This window comes from Mytilus trossulus, chromosome 6 (genome assembly GCF_036588685.1).
Source record: "Mytilus trossulus isolate FHL-02 chromosome 6, PNRI_Mtr1.1.1.hap1, whole genome shotgun sequence".
Lineage (NCBI taxonomy): Eukaryota > Metazoa > Mollusca > Bivalvia > Mytilida > Mytilidae > Mytilus > Mytilus trossulus.
The window spans coordinates 28,764,052-28,787,050 of record NC_086378.1 but is presented as its reverse complement, the minus strand read 5'-3'; the positions used below and the strand labels follow the sequence as shown (position 1 = coordinate 28,787,050).

The 22,999-nt window shown below is 32.3% G+C and overlaps 1 protein-coding gene across 1 annotated transcript; it reads right to left on the bottom strand.

The window, feature by feature from the left end:
* Positions 1 to 2,101: 2,101 nt before the first annotated feature.
* LOC134723302 (CD63 antigen-like) lies at positions 2,102 to 22,551 on the bottom strand. The gene is made up of 8 exons (XM_063586922.1): positions 22,505 to 22,551; positions 21,567 to 21,640; positions 19,208 to 19,480; positions 12,618 to 12,692; positions 11,220 to 11,324; positions 8,601 to 8,786; positions 7,188 to 7,271; positions 2,102 to 3,565 (listed from the first exon to the last, which is right to left on the bottom strand). Exons 2-8 carry the CDS (start codon positions 21,621 to 21,623, stop codon positions 3,440 to 3,442), a joined length of 906 nt encoding a protein of 301 aa, XP_063442992.1. The 5' UTR covers positions 21,624 to 21,640; positions 22,505 to 22,551; the 3' UTR covers positions 2,102 to 3,439.
* Between the last annotated feature and the right edge of the window lie 448 nt (positions 22,552 to 22,999).

The following is a 22,999-nucleotide window of genomic DNA, read 5'->3' as shown; positions in this document are numbered from 1 at the left end:
TGACACTATTGATTTTCTGTTTTCTTTTACCCTATGAGCAAGATAGTATATGTTGTCTACAACGCAATGAAACATTAAATGAAATATACCAGCAAAATCTTATCAGTCATACCAATTGTTAGTAAGGAGTTGTCTTTCATTGACTATGAAAAATAGTAATCCAACCTTTTTAATATAAAATTCCAGTGTCTCCATATTTGATCAACCGACTGGACAAAACTATGTATACAATATATTTATATGCATTTAAAAAAAAAAAAATGATTCTAGAAATGACACTGGATTCTACGATGTTGTCCCATGAGGTCGTAACGATTTCAACTATGTTATGCTTTTATATTTAACAAAACCTAACTTTTTAACAAATTATTATTGTGGAAAATTTTTTAAAATACCACCAGATATGCGTTTTGTTTACAAACACAAAAGACTCTCGAGTGAAACTTGAAAAAACTAAACAATGCAAATGTACTGCAAAATTGAAGAAAGAGCATTGAGGACCTAAAACTTCGAAAGTTTTTGCCAAATACAGCTACGGTAACATATTCTTGGACGTTAAAAATCTTTAGTATTTTTTTTTATAAAAAGTACACTTTTAAATATGACCATATTTATGATATTTTATGTAAACACAGAAGTGCTGATTACTGGGATGATTATAAATCAGGATAGAAACCCTCCATCAGCAGAGGCATCGGCACTATGTTTGTTAAAAATCTATCAACGAAACAAAGCTTATAGCTTTAGGAACCAGACGAACGTTCTGTCTATGAAAAAGTTATATAGCCACATAAGGGACAGAGTAAAAGAGTAATTAAGACGGATATTTCCGAGAGGTTTTTGCCAAATACAGCTACGGTATTCGATTTATGGGAGAAAAAAATCCTAAGAAGATCGAAAGATAAAAATGTGTGTTCCCTCCACCAGCATTCGCTCAATGGTAAATGATACCAAGCTTTTTATTTATTCATATTTTAAACACGTCATTGACGCTTAAATAAAACCCAAGAAAAAGCCAAATAACGTACATAGTTGAAAAGAATTGCAGATCCAAATTTATGAACGGTTTTGCCAAATACAGCTTATTTAAAAGTTATCTATTCCTGGGCGTGGAAATCCCTCAATATGTATTCGTATAATTACTTATAAGTGATAATGCATTTCAACACATAAATGCATATATGCTATGCTATATATATATATATGTTAGCGGCAATAAGTGAAGTCAGGCATTAAGCTTAAATCCTAGGCAATAAGCTAACGCCTAGGCATTAAGTTATTGCCTTAAATTTTCAGGCATTAAGCTTATTTCCTGAAATTTGATGATGATTATTCATCCTATTGCCGAACATAATTTTAGGCAATAAGTGAACTCAGGAACAACCCGTTGTTAGGTTGCTGCCCCTGAATGTGTAATTTTAAGGAAATTTTGCGGTTTTTGGTTGTTATCTTGAATATTATTATAGATAGAAATAAACTGTAACCAGCAATAATGTTCAGCAAAGTAAGATTTACAAATAGTCAACATGACCAAAATGGTCAGTTGACCCCTTAAGGAGTTACTGCCCTTTAGAGTCAATTTTCAACCATTTTTCGTAAATCTTAGTTAAAAAATGTATCTTTTACAAAAATCTTCTCCTCTGAAACTACTAGGCCAAATTAAACCAAACTTAGCTAAAATCATCATTAGGGAATTTAGTTTTAAAAATGTTACCGGTCGACCGTGACTTGGCCAACCAACCAAATAATAGAAAATAGGGGTAAAATGCAGTTTTTGGCTTATATGAATCGTTCAACTCGATAGTTCGCTAACTTTCATCATTAGTAGAACAAATTCCCCAAACAGGCACTAAGATTCATAAACATGCAAATAACATACATTAGTGTATTTGCAGCTTTTCTTAATTGACCATTTCAATTCCCTAGCCGAACGTACACAATCACATATAGGTTAAACACTGAAAATATTAGACGCAGAATGCAAAAATCCGAAAGAAACATATACAAGTAAGTAACTTCGGTTCCTTTTTGATACCAATAAATATTTTATTGCAAAAAACATGAAACCCTGACGGGTTAAAATGCAAACATAGTACATTGTATAAACAAGTAACAAGATACATAATAAGTTGCAAAAACCGTGTTTCCCAATCTACAATAAATTAATATGTTTGAATTAGAAGTAAGTACAAACAATTCCTATAGCCAACTATGTCTAAGTACATTCATCTACTACTGACAAATATGTTCCTTGTGAGGAAATCATAGGTTTTTGAGGTAATACACAAATAGACAAAACCACAACAGTACATTTTGTTTACTGTTAACTCATTTAAATAAAAATAACATCGACAAAACCATAAAACATTAATCAGAATTGTCGTATTTATTAATGTAACTATAACATGATATAAATTGAAATGTTTAATATATGTAATGCAAGGAATTATAACCAACTGGTACACAAAAATCCAATTAATCTTTCACTTTCATATTCATATTCAAATGAGACTCTACTAATGTCTTAATTTCACATGCATTGATTTTCCTCAATAAAGTTATAAATTCATCGGAAAAGGGCAATTTTTCGATAGAAGAATGTAAATAAAAATAATTACTTTAACCCATGGTGTTTCGGATATTCAATTGATTATTTCTTCATGGTTTTGGAAGATTACGGTAGAAAAATAAGGAATATGCAAGTCTTAATCATATAGAGTGTGTATCCAAAACAATCATGAAAAAAAAACACCAATCACATAATATGTAGTTATATGCATGTGTGAAAAATGAAATTGATATATAAAAAAAGGATAACACAACATGCATTTAATGAATTGCCTGTTTATCATTTTGTATAAATCTATCGTAAGCAGGTCTTCTGTGCAAATTCCATGAACAGATTTCAGCTGTAGATATCACGTTTACGGTACCAACTTTACTGGATATACAATCATATTTAGATAATTGACGTATTTCAGTGATTCTCGAGGACAAAGTATTTTTAAAGTCCAAACCTATGCTATAGAGTAACATTAACTGATAAGGATCAAAATAGTAGTAAAACTCGGACGAAGGACTAAAATTATACACGATGAAGATACATAAATGTATCAAAACGAAATTTAAAATTTTGTAAAACAAAATGTTATATAAAGTTGCTGAGTTATCTCGTTTAACCCAAACCAATACATGGTTATTTATAACTTATTATTTTTAACTATTTTATCCCTCAAGGTAGTCATTTCAAAACACTGTTTGTCGTGAAACCAGAAACAAGTCTGTTTGTTACATTAATGTAATTTTGACCGGAAAAAAACACATGGTCAAGCTCATCGAAATCCTCCTTCAACCAAGTAATACAATAGAATAATATAGCTTAGACAGTACTATACTCTGTTATAAAGCAAATAAGAAATTTATTGATACAAACAAATCATTAAGCGTTTTCCACTACACAAACTAAACAACGCGAGCCTATTCTAATCCACCTACAAGCTGCCGCCAATTTGCTCTTTTCCTTATTCCTTGCGATCATAATGCACGAAAATATAATCAGCAGCAACTACAAAATATAAAACGATACTTTCATACATCATATATATATATATATATATATATATATATATATATGACTCGTCTAAACATCAACCCAACAATGTTAGATCTGTAAATTTGCTTTCGCAAATTTTTGGTTCTTCCCTCGCCGGGATTCGAACCCATGCTACTGTGATATCGTGACACCAAATCGCCTGCACTGCAGCCGTCCCGCTAGACCACACGACCACCTGGGCTCTCAAAAAAAGAGCTTTCGGTGGCCATATGTTACCTTTCCACGTCAGTTTTAATCTAGCGGCGTACTACAGTACATGATATATAAGGCATGAAGATGTTATATATAAACGAGTCTAAATTGAAAACTACGTTCAAACCTATGATTGCGTTGGATAAAAACCGCAATTTTTATACGTGTGCATGTCAAACAAATTTCGTTGTAGAAGGGTCTAAAAACAGCACAAACAACATTTTCCAAAAGACCAAAGAAGTGAATAAGTATATTTAAACAAAACGCATTTGACTAACAGGTCGAACAACTGATGTTCTTTAACCCTGCTGACTGCCATTGGCGATTGCCAAATAAAATTGATCACAAGATGTAACAAAATGGATCTGAAAATGAATTTAATACGTCACAGGGAAAAAAAAAAAAAAAAATTGTCAACTTGTGGCTACGATGTTGTGCCACAAACATTCGGTGTCAATATTTCTTTAGTACACCAGATCTAGATTTCGACAATATATGTCTCTTCAGTGATGTTAGGGATCGAAACGGTATTTGGAAGGCCATATAATTTACTTTCAATTTAAGATTGACTCTTGAATTTTAAGAGACAATATAGGATGAACGGATCATATAAACCGGAGGGAAAATATGATACATGCCCAAACAAAAAATATAAACGAGTCTAAATTGAAAACTACGTTCAAACCTATGATTGCGTTGGATAAAAATCGCAATTTTTATACGTGTGCATGTCAAACAAATTTCGTTGTAGAAGGGTCTAAAAACAGCACAAACAACATTTTCCAAAAGACCAAAAAAGTGAAAAAGTATATTTAAACAAAACGCATTTGACTAACAGGTCGAACAACTGATGTTCTTTAACCCTGCTGACTGCCATTGGCGATTGCCAAATAAAATTGATCACAAGATGTAACAAAATGGATCTGAATATGAATTTAATACGTCACAGGAAAAAAAATAACAAAAAAAAAAAAATTGTCAACTTGTATATATATATATATTCCTATCTATTTACCAGAAACTGATTTTTACGTTTGACATAGATCCAAGTTTAAAGTATCCATCTGGGAAAATATAAGATCAAGATGTGAAAAACACCTTTTAGCGTCTGTAGTATCAGTATGTTCAAGATAACTATGATCCAAGCGAAATAATGTTGTTAAATTAGTGACAGGTAGGACACTAAAACTACGTTTTTAAATTTAAAAAAAATTAAACTTTTTAAGAAGATTCCATATGAATTATGATTCCTGTGTGGACAAAACCAATGCAGTCAGTACAGTGATATCCCAATTATAACTAACTATCTGTTGACATATCAACAACTCCTGAATTATGATGATAGTGTCTTTTCTGTTTTTGTAGTTTCAATCTGCTGGGTCTTGACATATACAGATTTTACAACAACTTAAACCTGCCACTAATGATTATTTTGTAGAAAAAACACAAATTTAAATTCAACGGGGAACTTTGATGAGTTTGTATTTAAAACCAATAGTTTAGCTTAGTTTGTGACTGACCCACTGACGTACGGGTTATAGACTATAAAACACAAGTTTCTTTTAGTGTCGTTAGCGAGATATATGTTGTGTCGTGTGTACTTTTATTTGTCTGTTTGTCTTTATTTTTTTAGTAATGGGGTTGTCAGTTTATTTTCGATCTATGAGTCTCTCTGGTATCTCTTATATATTATTGATTCAACATATAGCAGTTAGCACTGCAGACGGTAAACCAAACTAAGGCTCTACATATCCGGTGTCGTTTATCAGCATATATGTATATTATATATAATAATGCGTCTAAACATCAGCCCAACAATGTTAGATCTGTAAATTTGATTTCGGAAATTTGTTGTTCATCCCTCGCCGGGTTTCGAACTCATGCTACTGAGATTTGGTGGCACCAAATCGCCTGCACTGTATCCGACGCGCGTTATATACAATAATATATAGATATAAGAAGGTGTGGTATGAGTGCCAACTCTCCATCCAAGTCACAGCTTGTAAAAGTAAACCATTATAGTTTAAGTTAAGTACGGTCTCCAACACAGAGCCTTGGCTGACACCGAGCAACAAGCTATAACGAACTCCAAAAATGACTAGTGTAAAACCAATCAAACGGAAAAACCAACGCTCTAACCTATATAAATAACGAGAAATAAGAAACACTTTTGAACAACATCAACAAACGACATCATCTAAACATCAGATTCCTGATTTAGGAAAGGGGCAAACAAATGCAGCTGGTTTACACGTTTTAATAGATACAAATCTTCACCCTTACCTGAAACAATAGAGTAACATCACAAAATAGAAAGACACAATATAAATGGAAATATTTTGATCCAATTGCTATAAAGAGTAGGGAGACCTTAAACCGATCATTGTATACTGAATTGTACATTTTTTTTAATATATATTATAGTTTTCAAGATAAATGGCATTGGTGAACCATCTAATTACTCACCAGTTAAAGGCAATAAATCTTTCAAGTATTCGTAGCACAGTTTTGATTTAAAATAACAGTAGTTCGATCTCAACACATTATTATTTTTCCCCTGTGAGATGTTCTCTATCAATATAAGTTTTCAGTTATAACAGAGAAAAACATTATTTTACCCCTATGTTATATATATATCGGTCCCTGTTGGTTGTCAATCGGAATCATCTTGCGAATCCTAGATAAATTTACCTTAACGATGAATGGTGTCAAGTTTGGCTCTTTAATATTTGTCCAGTTATTTCAGAGATGTTTTTTTGTAAAAAAAAAATAACGGACGATGGATGATGGCTAAGACGATGGACGGATGGTGATAGGTGATGATGATGACGACGACGGACGATCATGAGGTACGATGAGGATTGAAAACGAACATGGAATAGCTCACATGTGGTCAACATATCGCGACGAATCTGTTAATCGTTTTACTCATTTTTGCCTATATATTTTCATGGTCACAGCCATAGTCATACAATAATTTAAATTTCTTTAAAACAAATGAATAACTTAATCAAAATAAGTACAAAGACCTTGCGTAAAAAAATACTATACTCATAAAAAAACACCTAAACAAGTGCTACAAGAAAAAAAATAGCATTTACACATTCAACAAACAGATATGTATAAAAGCTCACTAATCACTAAAAAACAACAGTAATAAGCCCGTCTTACATTCAACAGTATCATTTTCTTCATATGAAAATGCCTGTACCACGTCAAGAATATGACAGTCGTTGTCCATTCGTTTGATGTGTTTTATCATTTGATTTTGCCATTTGATTAATAGAGACTTTTCGTTTTGAATTTTCCTCGGAGTTCTGTAATTTTGTGATTTTACTTTTTATGAATCATACACGCGAAAAAAACTTTTTTTTACTGATACCTGGAAAACAAATGCCACAGAAAATACTATTCCGGTATACAATGAGTTGCCCATTAGAACGTCCCATACTGCACCAAAACATCCCTGTAATGATCAAAGTGTAAACTTGTTACGATTGCATGTATTTATCATAGCATTGGAACAAAGTGTGATAGATGATGTAATCAGAATACTCTTGTTTTCTAAATCCAAATTAATAAAAAAAAAATGCACTAAAAATTAAACAATATACATAAGAATTATTTCCTGCTCTTTGAGACTCTTGCATTTGTATTAGGTGTTTATTAGATTCATTTATTCGCATCAAACATGAGGAGGACTAGAATATTACTCATTCGAAAAATTTTGAGTATTCTATTATTTTAATAAACTGTAAAGTGCTATATTATTCATATACATTTGTGCATAGATTAATTTGGTCTTTTAAGAACCAGAAGTCAGAGACTTTAGTATTTGGATTACTATATAACGTGCTATATGCATTCAACTCATAAAAGACTTAATGCTGATATTATCAATAAATGTTATATTCAATCTTTGAGTTGGTTCTTTATATTATAAATGTTGTATGCTTTTTAATTGTGCTGATTGCGACGTCAATAACAATGACGGATAAACTGACTGACCGGAAATCAAAATACTACGTGTTTATGAAGGCGGGACACGAAAAATATAACCACAACTTATCAGAATTCGACTGCTCTATATTTAAAAATATATAACAAATTCCGTCTGTAAAATAATGGTAAAAAAAAATCATTTGTTTTATATATAAAATAAAATTGAGAATGAAAATGGAGAATATGTTGAAGAAACAAAAACCCAACCAAAGGGCAGATAACAGCAAAAGGCCTCTAATATGTCTTTATCGCAGCGAGAAAATTTCGCATCCAAAGGTGGTCCTCAGTTGGCCCCAAAATTAGTGTACTAGTTCAATGAAAATGGATATCATACTAAAAACAAAACATAAAAATGAAATAAAATTTAAAAAAAAAAATGCTACACTAAAAAAGGCAAGATGTTCTTAACTTGGGACAGGTGTAAAAAAGCTGCGGGGTTACACATGGTTGTTTGAGATCTGACCCGCTTTATAATTCCAATAATTGTAGAATATAGAAGTACACAGCAATGCGCACAGTAATATTCAGTTTAAAAGAAGTCAGATTCCGAATATGCAATAAAAGAAACTAAGTAAAATGAAAATAATACATAAATTAACAAAGGATCAACAACAATTTCTGACATGACAGCTCGATACCTCAATTAAACTGATTAACTGAATGGTTTAATAGAAGAGAAGAACACAACCGTATCATGCCAACAATACGATTTTCAATAAATGTGTTTATGTCCGATGCAATGACCGTATGAGTGAATTAATACCAATACCCGAATATGCAAAATTTATATTACCTGTGTATGTATATCAAAGGTTTCTTCGCGTGCACAACTTGTATCAGCTTTAGAAGGGCTTAGTGGTTCAGTAACACAGCATACGATTGGTGCATCTAGCTTACTGTTGACTAATCCAGGTTTTCTCCAACTATCGGTGCGTGTATTACTGAAATCCCAATACCCATGAACACCACAACAGTTCATCTGAAAAATTACAAATAAGCCAACACAATAGTCACTAATTTCAACTTAAAAAGAGATGAGATATAATTGCTAAAGACAGTTACAATATCATAATTACTTTCTTCTGGCAAGAAAACAAAGAACGACAATTGGCGGTTTAAAATTAGAGTTTTTTTATAATTAAAAAAGCTACGACAAAAATCACTCGATCTGTTGATAATTGTTATACAAAATGTCTTATTTCAAAAAATCATAAATTTAATAGAAATCTTGCAATACTCACGTTATTTAATTAGTCGCTATGATTGGTAGATTTGTGGATGAATTGTATTTTGTGCAATTTAAACCAATGATTAAGGAAAATTCGTGTTTTCGTGTATACCTTGTTTCTATGTTTTAAAACAATCAACTTTGATAATAGTCTGTGGCTTAACACTTTAATTTATGGCTCATCACTTCATATGCAATTCATGATAATTCGTAGATCATCATTTCTGGAGCCATTGTTTCCTTTTCAATGACGAGCTTTTAAACTGGAAATACTCAAACAAAAACTGCTGAAGAAACAAATTCTCGACCTTCATTTGAGTTACAAAAGCTCTCCATTGGTATGTTGAAATTCTCAAGATTTAAAAAAAATTGTCAATTTATTTCACAAAGAAGAGAGGGAATACGCCACATGGAGAAATCCTAATGTTCACCAGAAACTATTGACATTAAAAATATAATGTATATGGTTTAGAAAGTTCACTTAAAGTTCCACAATGTTAATCCAATTTTTAAATCAAAGATAATGGTAAGGTGTTACGCAGCGTATGTAAATATAGATGTTTTAATGTTGACACGTGTGTGCAGTGGCATCAAGGAACCAATCTTTTGTATAATTACAATTCCAGTTCCTAGTGCATGTCGAAACATTGAGTTAAATGGAGTAGTCTATTTTTGTCTGATTATTTTTCTGGGCTCAATTTATAAATTGAGCTGTTATGACAATTTGCAATAAATTGTTTAAAAGAAATTACCCCCTTTTCTTACCATACATGTACTTCTTATTTAAACTACTTGTTTTATTTCATACTTAGTATAAGAGAGGTAAAACATAATGAATACCTTATCTATATTAAGTGACTAAAAATGACACAACAATTTGTTTTTTTTTACAGGAAAGAATCGAAAAACAAATTGAATATAATTATGTACAAAATGACTGTACTTATATCCCCTCCATTATTTGGAGCACCCCTCGAAAGCTTCGAATGTGCGCGTGTACACTGCTTATCTGGATTAAGGGAAATGTGTCACTAACGTGTATACAACAATATTTACAAGGGCAAGAATTCCCAATACAACACAAAGGGAGTCCTAGGACACAGTGCAGACAATTATTATATTGGACGAAGCTAAAGTACTGGAAGAAAATCACGGAGCTTCTCGGCGGGAACAGACAAACCGGAGAGATATCAGAAGATTGATCTCCAGTTCATTGTAGGGGGACACTTTGACGTGCAGAGACCTTTAAAATACGCATTCTAGTTTAGTTCAAACATATTTATTTATAGTGGATTTGGAAACAAGTAATTGCAACTCATATTAATCCATTTCGACTCTGCGAATGCGAGTGCTGCCTTGTAGTGGCATAAGCCTGCTTTTTTTCAAAATCTACAAGTGTGTCTTTTTGTGCAAGAGATTTGACTCTCTCTCAACACGGGTCAACCATTCATCGTCCCCTTCCGACAGACTAACATCGTTTTCTCAAGACCATACTTGCAAATGGTGTCACCTTTGTGTTAATAGTCCGATGCCCTTTACCACTACACCACGGCTCTATTTTCTAGTTTAGACTTCGTCTGAGTACCCGCAACTAAGTAGAGTTAATGGATCAAGATTCAGGGACGGATGCATCCAGTTTTAAAAGGGGGTTCAAACCTATGATTAAAAGGAGGGTTGCAATCATATGTCCCCATTCAAAGGCATTGATCGTCAAAAAGGGAGTTCAAACCCTTGCATCACCTAGGATCCATATCGTTACTACATGGTATGTATTGCGATGTGAAGGATGTAAACAATATTTAAGAGTTCTTAACGATGTTGACACGATATCGTGTTAGCATAGTTAATATCACGATGTCGACATCATTGATTTAACATTGTGTACTAGACAAGGATGAATTTTAGATTTTCATTTGGATAAATTAAACGTCCAGATAGAATTTATTTTGTGAGCAAGTCAATATTTTCTATATACAAGTATGTTTAAGATCAAAAACAGTTGCCTTTATCTTTAAATATTAGTTCTGTGTATTCATAACCACGTAATTACATCTTTTCCGAACCTTAAGAAATCGTCACCTTATAGACCATTGACCTTTAGATTTTAAATACAAATAACTTCAACTAAATACATGATTAAAAGTAAATGTCGCTGTAGCGGAATGAGATTAAGAATGCATTTACCTCTTTCATGAAAAACATCCACCCAAGTGTTGTAGCATCAAAGTTTCCAAGCCCTCTGTAGTTTTGCAACGATTCATATAAAGCGTCTTTTATAGCATCTTGAATCTGTAAGATATATAGTTATCAAAAGTACTATATTATAGATACATCTTAGGACGAAAATACATTTCTTTTTGTATGTGAACCTTGGGTCTAAACTTAGAACTAATACAATAATAACTAGCACAAATAATCTGCAGTGATCTATGTTGGAATTGTTTGTATCAGACTTTTATGTTTTCTTTCTCGGATCGACCTTGTGTTACTGATCTCCAGATCAAATACGACGTCTTTTATACACATGAATCTCTGCAAAGTGACTGAGAACTACTCCCCTCTAGTAAAGGTAATGCCACTGAATTAGAAGTTTAGCTAGCTATAAAACCAGATTTAAGCCACCATTTTCGAAATAGAGAAATGGCTGTTCTAGTTAAGGAATATGCCAGTTGCTTCCCATAAGTTGGATGTGTTGGAGCTTTTGATTTAGTCATTTTGTAAAGGACTTTCCGTTTTGTACTTTCCTTGAAGTTCGTTTTTTTTTTTAGTTTACTTAGTTCCATCTACATATTTCATATAGCACAATTCAGTTTGTATGTGCGTTTGTTTGTGTTTCGAAATGCCGAACATTAACTTTTAAATATGAGTAAAGGAGTTGCAACAACGCTATTGTCACATGAACAAAACTATATATCGAAAATATGAATACGTCTAAAACACACAATGTAAATTGGCTAGTTATAAAATCAAGTGTAATTCAGGAACTGATTTATATCAGAATAAAAGTGAGAATGTCAAATTTGATGAAATCATGAGCAATTTGAATAATAGAATGTAATATCCGGTTATTCGTAGTTGCACGATAAATAAGTGTCTTCATGTTCGAAAATGACACGATGCAAGTTTATATAATCTTCAGATTTCAGCTAAAAAAAACATTAAAAGTCATCTTTTGGGTTTCGTGATGAAAATATTTGGATATTACTAGAAAGTAAGCTTGACATATAATGTACGGTCATTAAGTGACCTCTGAATGTTATATATAACTTGAAATCTCATAAGCAACACGACGGGTGCCACATTTGGAGCAGAATCTTCTTACTCTTCCGGAGCACCTGAGATCACCCATAGTGTTTGGTGGGGTCCGTGTTGTTTATTCTTTAGTTTTCTGTGTTGTGTCATGTGTACTATTGTTTGTTTGTCTCTTTGTCCTTTTCATTTTTAGCCATGGCGTTGTCAGTTTATTTTCGTTATAAGAGTTTGACTGTCCCTCTTGTACAAAAAAAATGTATCTTTGGTGCCTATTTTATGTTTTCTGTTCCAGTCTGAATACAAAAAATAATACAGTCAAATGTTACTAACCGTGTTTGGAGCAGCATACAGTAAAATTACCACAACAATTTCTGCAATGAACATAACTATTATGATCATGGCGTACTGTTAAAAATAAAACATGTCAATGATAAGAAATACATTTTTACTGTTTCTAAATACGTAAACAGATTAATTGAGAACGGTAAAATATCCGTTTAAGGTAGAATTGTCTAATCAAAATCAAAAATAATAGAATGATTCTAAACTTTTATATAAAATGTAGTATATATAATTTTATAAATATGATAAAAGTTTGGGTCAGGGAACTTTTGGTCTAGCTACAGATGTGCACCATTGTGTGTACAGCATACCCAGGGGTCGAATTTAAGCTTTTTTTGTGTACTGGCCAGCCGTACCAGTGTTCTGAAAACTCTACTGGTCCGGCTCCAAATCTACTGGTACTGGGTCTGAAAACTCTACTGGTCCGGCTCCAAATCTACTGGTACTGTAACAATTACACTCATTTGACAAACACTTATATAAATGATAGATTTAAATTCCGGTCTACTATATAATTCAACCATTCGTGATCTTTTCCCCATGATTTTTGGTATTTGTGTTTCCTTTTGTCCATTTCATATACTTTATTTCGATCTTCCTTTTGATTTTCACTTTTTTTTTTGACAGGCGGTTTAACTCCTTCCAAAAATTGCTGCATACCGTATGGTTTTTTTTCCATTTTATTGATGGCCGTATGGTTGCCTATAATTGCTTACATTCTTTGAAGGATAGTTGTCAAATTGGCAATCATACCACATCTTCTTATTTTTATATTCGCTTTACAGTTGATATCTAATTACATCATACATTTGTTAGTAGGATACAAAAAAATACTGGTACTTTAATCCGGCCTGTAAAACATTAAAAGAATATAATTTAAAACAAGAACGTGTCCATAGTACACGGATGCCCCATTTGCACTATCATTTTCTATGTTCTGTGGACCGTGAAATTGAGGTCAAAAGTCTAATTTGCCAATTAAATTAGAAAGATCACACCATAGGGAACATGTGTACTAAGTTTCAAGTTGATTGGACTTCAACTAAATCTAAAACTACCTTTACCAAAAACTTTTACCTGAAACTTGCATTATCATTTTCTATGTTCAGTTGACCGTAAGATTAGGGTCAAAAGTAAAATTTGGCAATTAAATTTGAAAGATCATAGCATAGGGAACATGTGTACTAAGTTTCAAGTTGATTGGACTTCAACTTCATCAAAAACTACCTTGACCAAAATCTTTAACCCGAAACTTGCACTATCATTTTCTATGTTCAGTGGACCGTGAAATTGGGGTCAAAAGTCTAATTTGGCAATTAAATTAAAAAGATCATATCATAGGGAACAAGTGTACTACGTTTAAAGTTGATTGGACTTCAATTTTATCAAAAACTACCTTGACCGAAAACTTTAACCTGAACGAATGAACGAGCGGACGGACAGAAGGACAGACGGGCGGACAGACCAGAAAACATAATGCCCCTCTTCTATCGTAGGTGGGGCATAACAACCTAGTTAGAAAAGATTTGTTCCTATACAGACTTATCTGTATCTGCAGTATGTTTTATTTTAAGTTCATTGGAATATATGAAGTCAATAACGTGACTTAACTTTGAAGTATAGATTTTACCCCACTTGTGAAACGACGACCTCTAAGGTTTTTCAAAATATTTCAGAGTAGAAACAGAATTTACAAAACATCACTTGAAATCATTATGATTATCATTAATTGATAACTTGTATAATAAATAAGGTAATATACCGCAACAATAAAAAACCCAAATAGGACTATGAATAAAAAAGTTATAAATGTTATTGGTAAATAGAAAAAGCAAAAAATTAGAGGAGCTTAAACCAGTTGTCTAACTATTATCTCAGAAGTTATTGTATCACTGTATAGCTCCGCCTCCTTGCCAGGTCTAGTTTACAATGAAATTAATGATCATAAAATATTCTTATTTATTTTAACAAAATACATACACAACGATATTATATAAACTAAAGGCTCCAAAGAGCCTGTGTCGCTCACCTTGGTCTATGTGAATATTAAACAAAGGACACAGATGGATTTATGACAAAATTGTGTTTTGATGATGGGGATGTGTTTGTAAATCTTATTTTTCTAAACATTCTTGCTGCTTAAAATTATCTCTATCTATAATGATCAATAGATTCAGTGAAAAATGTTAGTGAACATTTAAAAATTTATGAAAATTGTTAAAAATTGACTAAAAAGGGCAATAACTCCCTAGGGTCAATTGACGCTTTTGGTCATGTTGATTTATTTTTAGGTCTTACTTTGCTGTACATTATTGCGGTTTACAGTTTATCTCTATCTATAGTTATATTCAAGATAATAACCAAAAAAAGCAACCTAACAACAGGTTGTCGGATTCATCTAAAAAATTTAGGGCAGATAGACCTGATGAACAATTTTACCCTTGTCAGATTTGCTCTAACTGCTTTGGTTTTTGAGTTATAAGCCCAAAACTGTATTTTTCCCCTATGTTCTATTTTTAGCCATGGCGGCCATCTTGGTTGGTGTGCTGGGTCACCGGACACAATTTTCAAACTAGATACCCCAAGAATGATTGTGGCCAAGTTTCGTTTAATTTGTCCCAGTAGTTTAAGAGAAGAAGATTTTTGTAAAAGATTACTAAGATTTACGAAAAATTGTTTAAAATTGACTATAAAGGGCAATAACTCCTTAAAGGGTCAATTGACCATTTTGTTCATGCAAACTTGTTTGTAGATCTTACTTTGCTGAACATTTTTGCTGTTAACAGTTTATCTCTATCTATAATAATATTCAAGATAATAACCTAAAACAGCAAAATTTCCTTAGGATTACCAATTCAGGGGCAGCAACCTAACAATAGGTTGTCTGATTCATCTGAAAATTTCATCTTGACCTGATCAACGCTTTAACTTCATGTCAGATTTGCTCTAAATGCTTTGGTTTTTGAGTTATAAGCCCAAACTGTATTTTACCCCTATGTTCTATTTTTAGCCATGGCGGCCATCTTGGTTGGTATGCTGGGTCACCGGACACAATTTTTAAACTAAATACCCCAATGATGATTGTGGCCCAGTTTGGTTTAATTTGTCCCAGTAGTTTCAGAGGAGAAGATTTTTGTAAAAGATTACTAAGATTTACGAAAAATTGTTTAAAATTGACTATAAAGGGCAATAACTCCTTAAAGGGTCAATTAAACCATTTTGATCATGCTGACTTATTTGCAGATCTTACTTTGCTGAACTTTTTTGCTGTTTACAGTTTATCTCTATCTATAATGATATTCATGATAACAACCAAAAACAGCAAAATTTCCTTAAAATTAGAAATGCAAGGGCAGCAGCCCAACAACAGATTGTCCGATTCATTTGAAAATTTCAGGGTAGATAGATCTTGACCCAATAAACAAAGTTACCTCTTGTCAGATTTTGCTCTAAATGCTTTGGTTTTTTGAGTTATAAGCCAAAAACTGCATTTTACCCCTATGTTCTATTTTTAGCCATGGCGGCCATCTTGGTTGGTATGCCGGGTCACCGGACACAATTTTCAAACTAAATACCCAAATGATGATTGTGGCCAAGTTTGGTTTAATTTGTCCCAGTAGTTTCAGAGGATAAGATTTTTGTAAAAGTTTACGGATGCCGGACGCCGACGGACTTCGGACGACGACGGACGCTGGACGCCAAGTGTTGAGAAAAGTCCACTTGGCCCTTTGGGCCAGGTGAGCTAAAAATTAGATAAAATTTGGAAGTTGGGTAGGCATAATCGAACACTTAGTCTAGCCATACTGATAAACCTGAACACGAACCCAAACTGGTTACAGAAACAAATAAATGCACGAGGAAAGGCTGAGCTGCTACATGGAATTACATGGTCTATAAACAAAGAGGCAATATTGTTTTAAAAGCATGCAGCATAGCTTACATCTTAGATTTTGCATCTATCCCCTTAAGACTTTTTGTTCTAGGGAGATATCATCACAGTGATATTGAAACTGATAAAACCGAAAACAAGCAGACATTAATTTTTTTTTGCCATGAAAAAAGACGATTTCAAGACTGAAGTACTGAAAATCGGATGACCACAAGTTCTTGTAGATGGTCAAAAGCACTTGTCACAGAATGAAATCACATCTCTATAAAATGGGAGACTACTGTCAGATGAATTTAATATAGGTGCAAACAGAATAGAGTGTGTGAAATTCTATAAATACTTAGGATTAGTTCTTACTAATACTGGAAAATTTAATGCAGCTAGAAAAAACCTATATGATAAAGGACTAAAGGCTTCTTTTAAATTTTATAAAAACATTAAGTCATGTTCTCCATCTATTAAGACTTTACTTCATATATTTGATCACACCATCAAACCAATAGCTTTATATGGCTGTGAAATATGGGGTATGTTAAATTTGACTCCAAAAAGAAGAGCCATGCATCTTTTTGAAATCTTCAAAGATTGGGAACCTGATAAATTAAATCTTAAATTTTGCAAATATGTACTTGGTGTCTCCAAAAATTGCACAAATATTGGAGTTATATCAGAGCTAGGAAGATTTCCTTTATATATTAACATAGTAATTCAAATGTTAATGTATTGGCACCGCCTTGAAAACTCGCCCACTGATCTCTTAAGTGATGCTTATATTGAAAGCTCCTCTGATAAAGCTGTGTCTAATCAATCGTGGTATGCAAACATAAAGTTTTTTAGTGAAAAACTTGGTTTAAATTTAGCACTTTGTAAAAAACTCAGTAAAAATAAATTCAAAATTTTACTTAGAAAATGTATCAAAAATGATTTTTTAACATATTGGAGCCAACAAAAAGACTTTATTAAAAAAGATGATCACAGTAAATTGAGCAACTACTTTAAATTTAAACATAATTTCACTTTTGAAGAATACTTCAATATTAAAAACAGAGACAAGAGAGTCATACTAACTAGATTTAGAATAAGTAATCATTGTCTCCGCATAGAGAGAGGTCGTTACGAACGAAAAATTGTTGACCATGGAAAAAATATTACACTGCCAAGATCAGAGAGAACATGCCAGTTTTGTTCAATGAACTCGGTTGAAGACGAAGAGCATTTTTTATTTAAATGTACCCTTTATAATAAGGAAAGAAAAACCTTTCTGGATGAACTCTTTGCAAAATACCCATATCTATCCCAAATATCTGATAGTAATCTGCTTATTTGGTTTATGTCAAACGATAGCCTTCATTTTAACTCTAAATTATGTGAATTGCTATCCTCATTTTACACATTGAGAAACTAAGTATTTGCTTAACTGAAATTATTAAACTTATTTCTAGTCTTCACCAGTTCATTGTAACATAATATAAATTGTTCTTTTCTGGGCAGTAAGAGTTATCCTTCGTTCCATATATATACAATGTAGGCAACTGACTCTCCTCATAAAACAAATACTTTTGTATTGGTATTTTTATATGTATGCTATTTTTTTCATTTATATGTTGAACTGTTAAATCAATCATCCTTAATCAGAACGATAGTTGTATGTGTGAGTGTATGCGAGTGGGAGAGAAAGGCTTTTTATTTTTACTTTGTGTGATTAAATGCTTGTTATGAGCTCTATGATTAGGAAATAAAAATATCTTATCTTATCTTATACCTGAAACTGAGTTTAATGTGCAGATTTTGTTTTTTTCTTGAGACCAGTTCGTGGTTAATGAATAATTGACAGGAAATCCAACCTTAATAACTCTTATATTGTAGTGATACAAATCAGTATACACTGGTTTGTTCTTATATATTATATTAATATAACAGTTACATGTATTTATCCGTTTATATATCATTCTATTCTACTATTCTAATAATAGTGCAGTGCAAGAGCATGGTGGACACTCTTCTATAAAACTTCGGCTCTCCCTTGACACAATTTGCGAGTATGGTCTTGAGGAAACTATGATAGTCCGTCGGAAGAGGACGATAAAAGAGTAGTTTAATGCCGTTACAAGGCAGCACTCGCACCCTCAAAATGGAAAGGGATTTATTATGTAAGTTTCGAAAACTTACTTGTTTCCCAATCCACTTTATAAATAAATATGTTTAAACTAAACTAACCTAAACGAATCGAATTCGAACTACGTGTAAACTCAGTACTAATGTTAGTTATACGTCCTTGATTGAAGAGATATATTTATAACAAATGATAAGAAATGTTAGATGGCACTTTTTAATATCCGCGTATTTATCATGTTTATAGAACGGTTACAAACCCAAAACGAAAGTAACGTGTGCAAATCTAGGCGATAGTAATCCATCGGAATGCCCTCACGGTCATTTCGATGTAAAACGACCAAAAGACAAGCAACAGCTACCTCATGAAGCAAAATTAGTAACTTTGAAAACAAAGAACAGAAAAATGATGCACGATATAAGAGACAGTTTAAACACTTTCATAAGTAGGATGGTTATCTCCCTTAAAAGATACGAGTAACTGATTCACACTGTGCCATGTCTATATGTTATATCTGACAGAACCAAGCAGATAATAGACAGGGAACCAGTCTATTTTCGTAAACAGAATACTCACGATAGTCATTGCTGTTTTAGAATTGCACAAGGCTCCACAACAACCAGAAAATGACAAGAAAAACAAAACGCAACCAGAAATAATGAATATAAGGGCCATCCCATCTAAATGCTGAGCAATGGACAAATTGTTGATTCCGTTGTTTGAAGTTCCAATATTCGCTGTCGTAGAATTTAAATATTCTTTAACTTGATCTTCAAGTCCATTTATAAAACTAATATCCGATGCTAGTTTGGCAACTACACCTGCAGCTAACAAGGAAAGGCTAAAAAACTGAAAAATAAAAAGTTTTTACAAAAATGACGAGATTTATTGAGGAAATATGATCGTACAAGAAGAAAATTAGTTCTACAGCTTTTTGGGCAATTTAGAGGTCGGCTCTGTATATTGTTGATGTCTGTACGTGGACCTCTTAATGTGAGCTTGCTTCAGTGTGGTTTGATGGTTGTTTCTGTATGTTGAATACAAACTCTTTCCAAAAATAGACTGATATATTGGTAGGTTCAGGAGTGTCAAAATAAAATCTTACTTGTATGATCCCATTATGTATTTACAAGTGATTGTATAAGGCCAAAAGATCCGGAAAAATTACTCTACCGAAACAAAACTCAAATTTGATTTGTTACTTTCATGATATATGACTATCTTCCTCCTATAATGTAACAATGTCTTAATTAACTTTTAATTTAGTATCCCTTTGGTTAGTATATCTTGTAACCAAGGGGAAAACTATTTGGCGGTTCTTAACCTAATTTTTTTATGTTCTATTAAAATACATAAAAAATTAAATCTTTAAAACATTTTATCGACTGATCAAGGTTCTTTTAGAAAATGACATAACTGATATATAAGATTGCTACAGGTTTTTTTTTGTAAACCGGAACGAACTGTTTATAGAATTGATTTTAAGTTAACTCGAATAATTCAGCGCCCTCTATCGACTTCTTTTCTCAGGGTTAATGGAGTGATCGTAATATAACGACTGGATTATTCGGGTTAATTTTAAGTAGGTTTAACTTATATTATCAAGCAGATCGCTTTTATCTAAATCCACAACTTGTGAAATGTCATGCGCCTTTTGCCGTTGTTAACTAATCAAAACATTCTTGTGCACATCTGGAAAATATTACACAGTTTCTCTAATGCTTGCTCTTTTTCACATTTCTTGGTCGTTGTGAAAAAAAAAATGTATTCTGTAATAAGCATACTGTTGTACAAATAACAGGTATATATACAAATAAATGTTTGCTTTATTTGTACTTCTACAAATAAAGTCTCCTTTTACCCCACTTCCGCGTTGAGCAAGCGGTAATATGAATATTTCTGTTTCCTATTCAGTTCATTTTGGTGTCTTCTTCTCGGTCCGTGTTTCAACGATGTTGATTACTTTGAGAAATAAGAGACAATGATTTCGATTTTGATAACTTAAGCTTCAAGTGTTGGAAGTAAGTTCAGGATAAAAACAATATCATACATGTACATTGTCGGAAAATATAAAATGTTTTGTACTCGCTACAAAACAAAAGAAAAGCTCGACGGAGCCTCGCTTTTTGTCCTGTTTCTAAAGCTGATACAAATATTTTTTATATTATCCCGACAACATACATATATTGTATATCTCCTCACTATTGTAAAATCTCGGCAAATGATTGGTGGAAGTTTAATTGTGACGTTTAATTTTCATTGATTGTTCTTGATATTCCTATTGTGACGTCATGAAAAAAGCGACCATACCTAATGATGTCACATAAAATTTACACAATTTTCTTCAACAGGAAGAATACAAATCAAAAGAAAAACAGATTCCATCGCTTTACTTGTGTATTACGATATTTCTCCACTCGCAACAGTTAAATTTTGATTATTCAAAAAGCTCGACAAGCCTCGCGCTTTAAATATAAAAATGTAACTGTCTCGAATAAAGAAATATGGATTACAAATATGTTCATACAATTTCGCCTATTCAGAAACTAATGCATTCTGAGTAATATTAGTAAAAAACGTACACCAAAACGTTGTGATTGGTTCAAAACGTTTTAAACAATGGAAATTCAACCAATGACGTATCGTTATTTTCATTTTGGTGTACGAACAATGAAATTACTCATAGTCCTTTAGATTCTGAAAATGCGATTTATGATTCATGAATATGTTTTTTAATGCGAAGCGATACAAAAATCTGTTTTCTAGTCTCTTTTATTTACGACAGTAAAACTACCGATAATTAAGTCCGCAATACAATGAAATTATCAGATATTCAAAATTACGGATTCTAATACATGCAATGCAAATATTTAAAAGAGACAATATTTAAAATTAATAATTGCAATGAAGAAGTGTAAACAAAAATCAAACTTACCATGAAAATTGAATTGATAACAGTCACAAAAGTACGTCCCAGGCATTCTAAACTCATCCTGATGTGAATAATTGCTAAGAAAACAAAATCAAATGGAAAGCAATATACGGGATTTGTTTTAATTTATGAATTCTAAAACTTCTAACAATTATGCATTAAAATTTTGACAATTCATAAATATTACATTTATGAATTAAGCAACCATGATAATATTCAGTAAAAGATAACAATTCTACAAAATTATGTTAACTGTAACAATCATAATTAGTCGATTGTCACCATATCAGTGTTTTTCATTCATCGTAGGATAGATTTCTTTTAAGATTTTTATTCTTAAAATGTTTTATTCATAATCGTTTTGATTCTTTAGCAACACTGTAGGTCTTCCTAATTTTGCATTCGATGTCATTTCTAGTTTCTCTGAATGTATACATCTCTCAACAAGCCCATAAGCCATCATTTTTGACATATTGAAATGGTTTTTTTTCCTGCGGATGCACTGAATATGGTTTTCTGAATAATACGAATAGCACAGATTTTTCTGTTCGCATAAAGATTGTCTTAGCCGTTTTTGGAACATCTTTCGGAATTTCCGGCTTTTGATCTTCATCTGCATATTTGATTTGGCCTTCGGACTATTTTGTTTCGAGCGCTACTAGTGAGGCGTAAGGAGTCAAAATACGCGTCTAGCTTATCAAATTACAAGACTGGTATTTTTATGTGTTTTTTCAATACACATCTGTTTCGTTTTTTTTTTTATTTACTTGTTTTTAATATTGAAAATCCAACTAGTTTTGCATCCTTTGATTTAAATTACAAATAGCATTTTTGTTGTTATATTATTTCGCATCCTAACACTTTTAAAATTAACATTGTTTCATATACATATAAATATTTACAAGTTTTTAACTTTCCTTCTGACAATCTACTGAAATTACCTTTCTTCTTCACTTCTTGTCATTAATGAAGTTTTCCGTATGACTTTAATCTTTAAAATTTAGCAATTAAAGCACAAACTTAGCCTGAACGCTTCGTTAGTTTCATTTTCAGAAAATCTCACACTGTAATTCAAAAAGTTAATACAAGGGAATGGTCATTTAATAGGATCGTAATGCCTAAATATAGATCAGGGAATATCTGTGCCTTGGAAAAAACCTAGCCGTGTGGGTTAAAATCAATAAATTCCAAAGTAGATGTCATGACATGTCCACCAAATAATGTTATAAACTGCTAAAAAAAACTCACTGTGAAATAAAGAAACATGCCAAACATTATGAAAGAGCAGGATACCTCCTGGTATATGTTATACGCCATGTAATAGGTTTAATGGGCCAACTAATTTGTATTGAATGCATTATCTAAATGAACAAAACTAATCGTAAGCGAGAAAAATAAGTAGCACACATTATATTCGTTGCCTTAGGAATATAGTT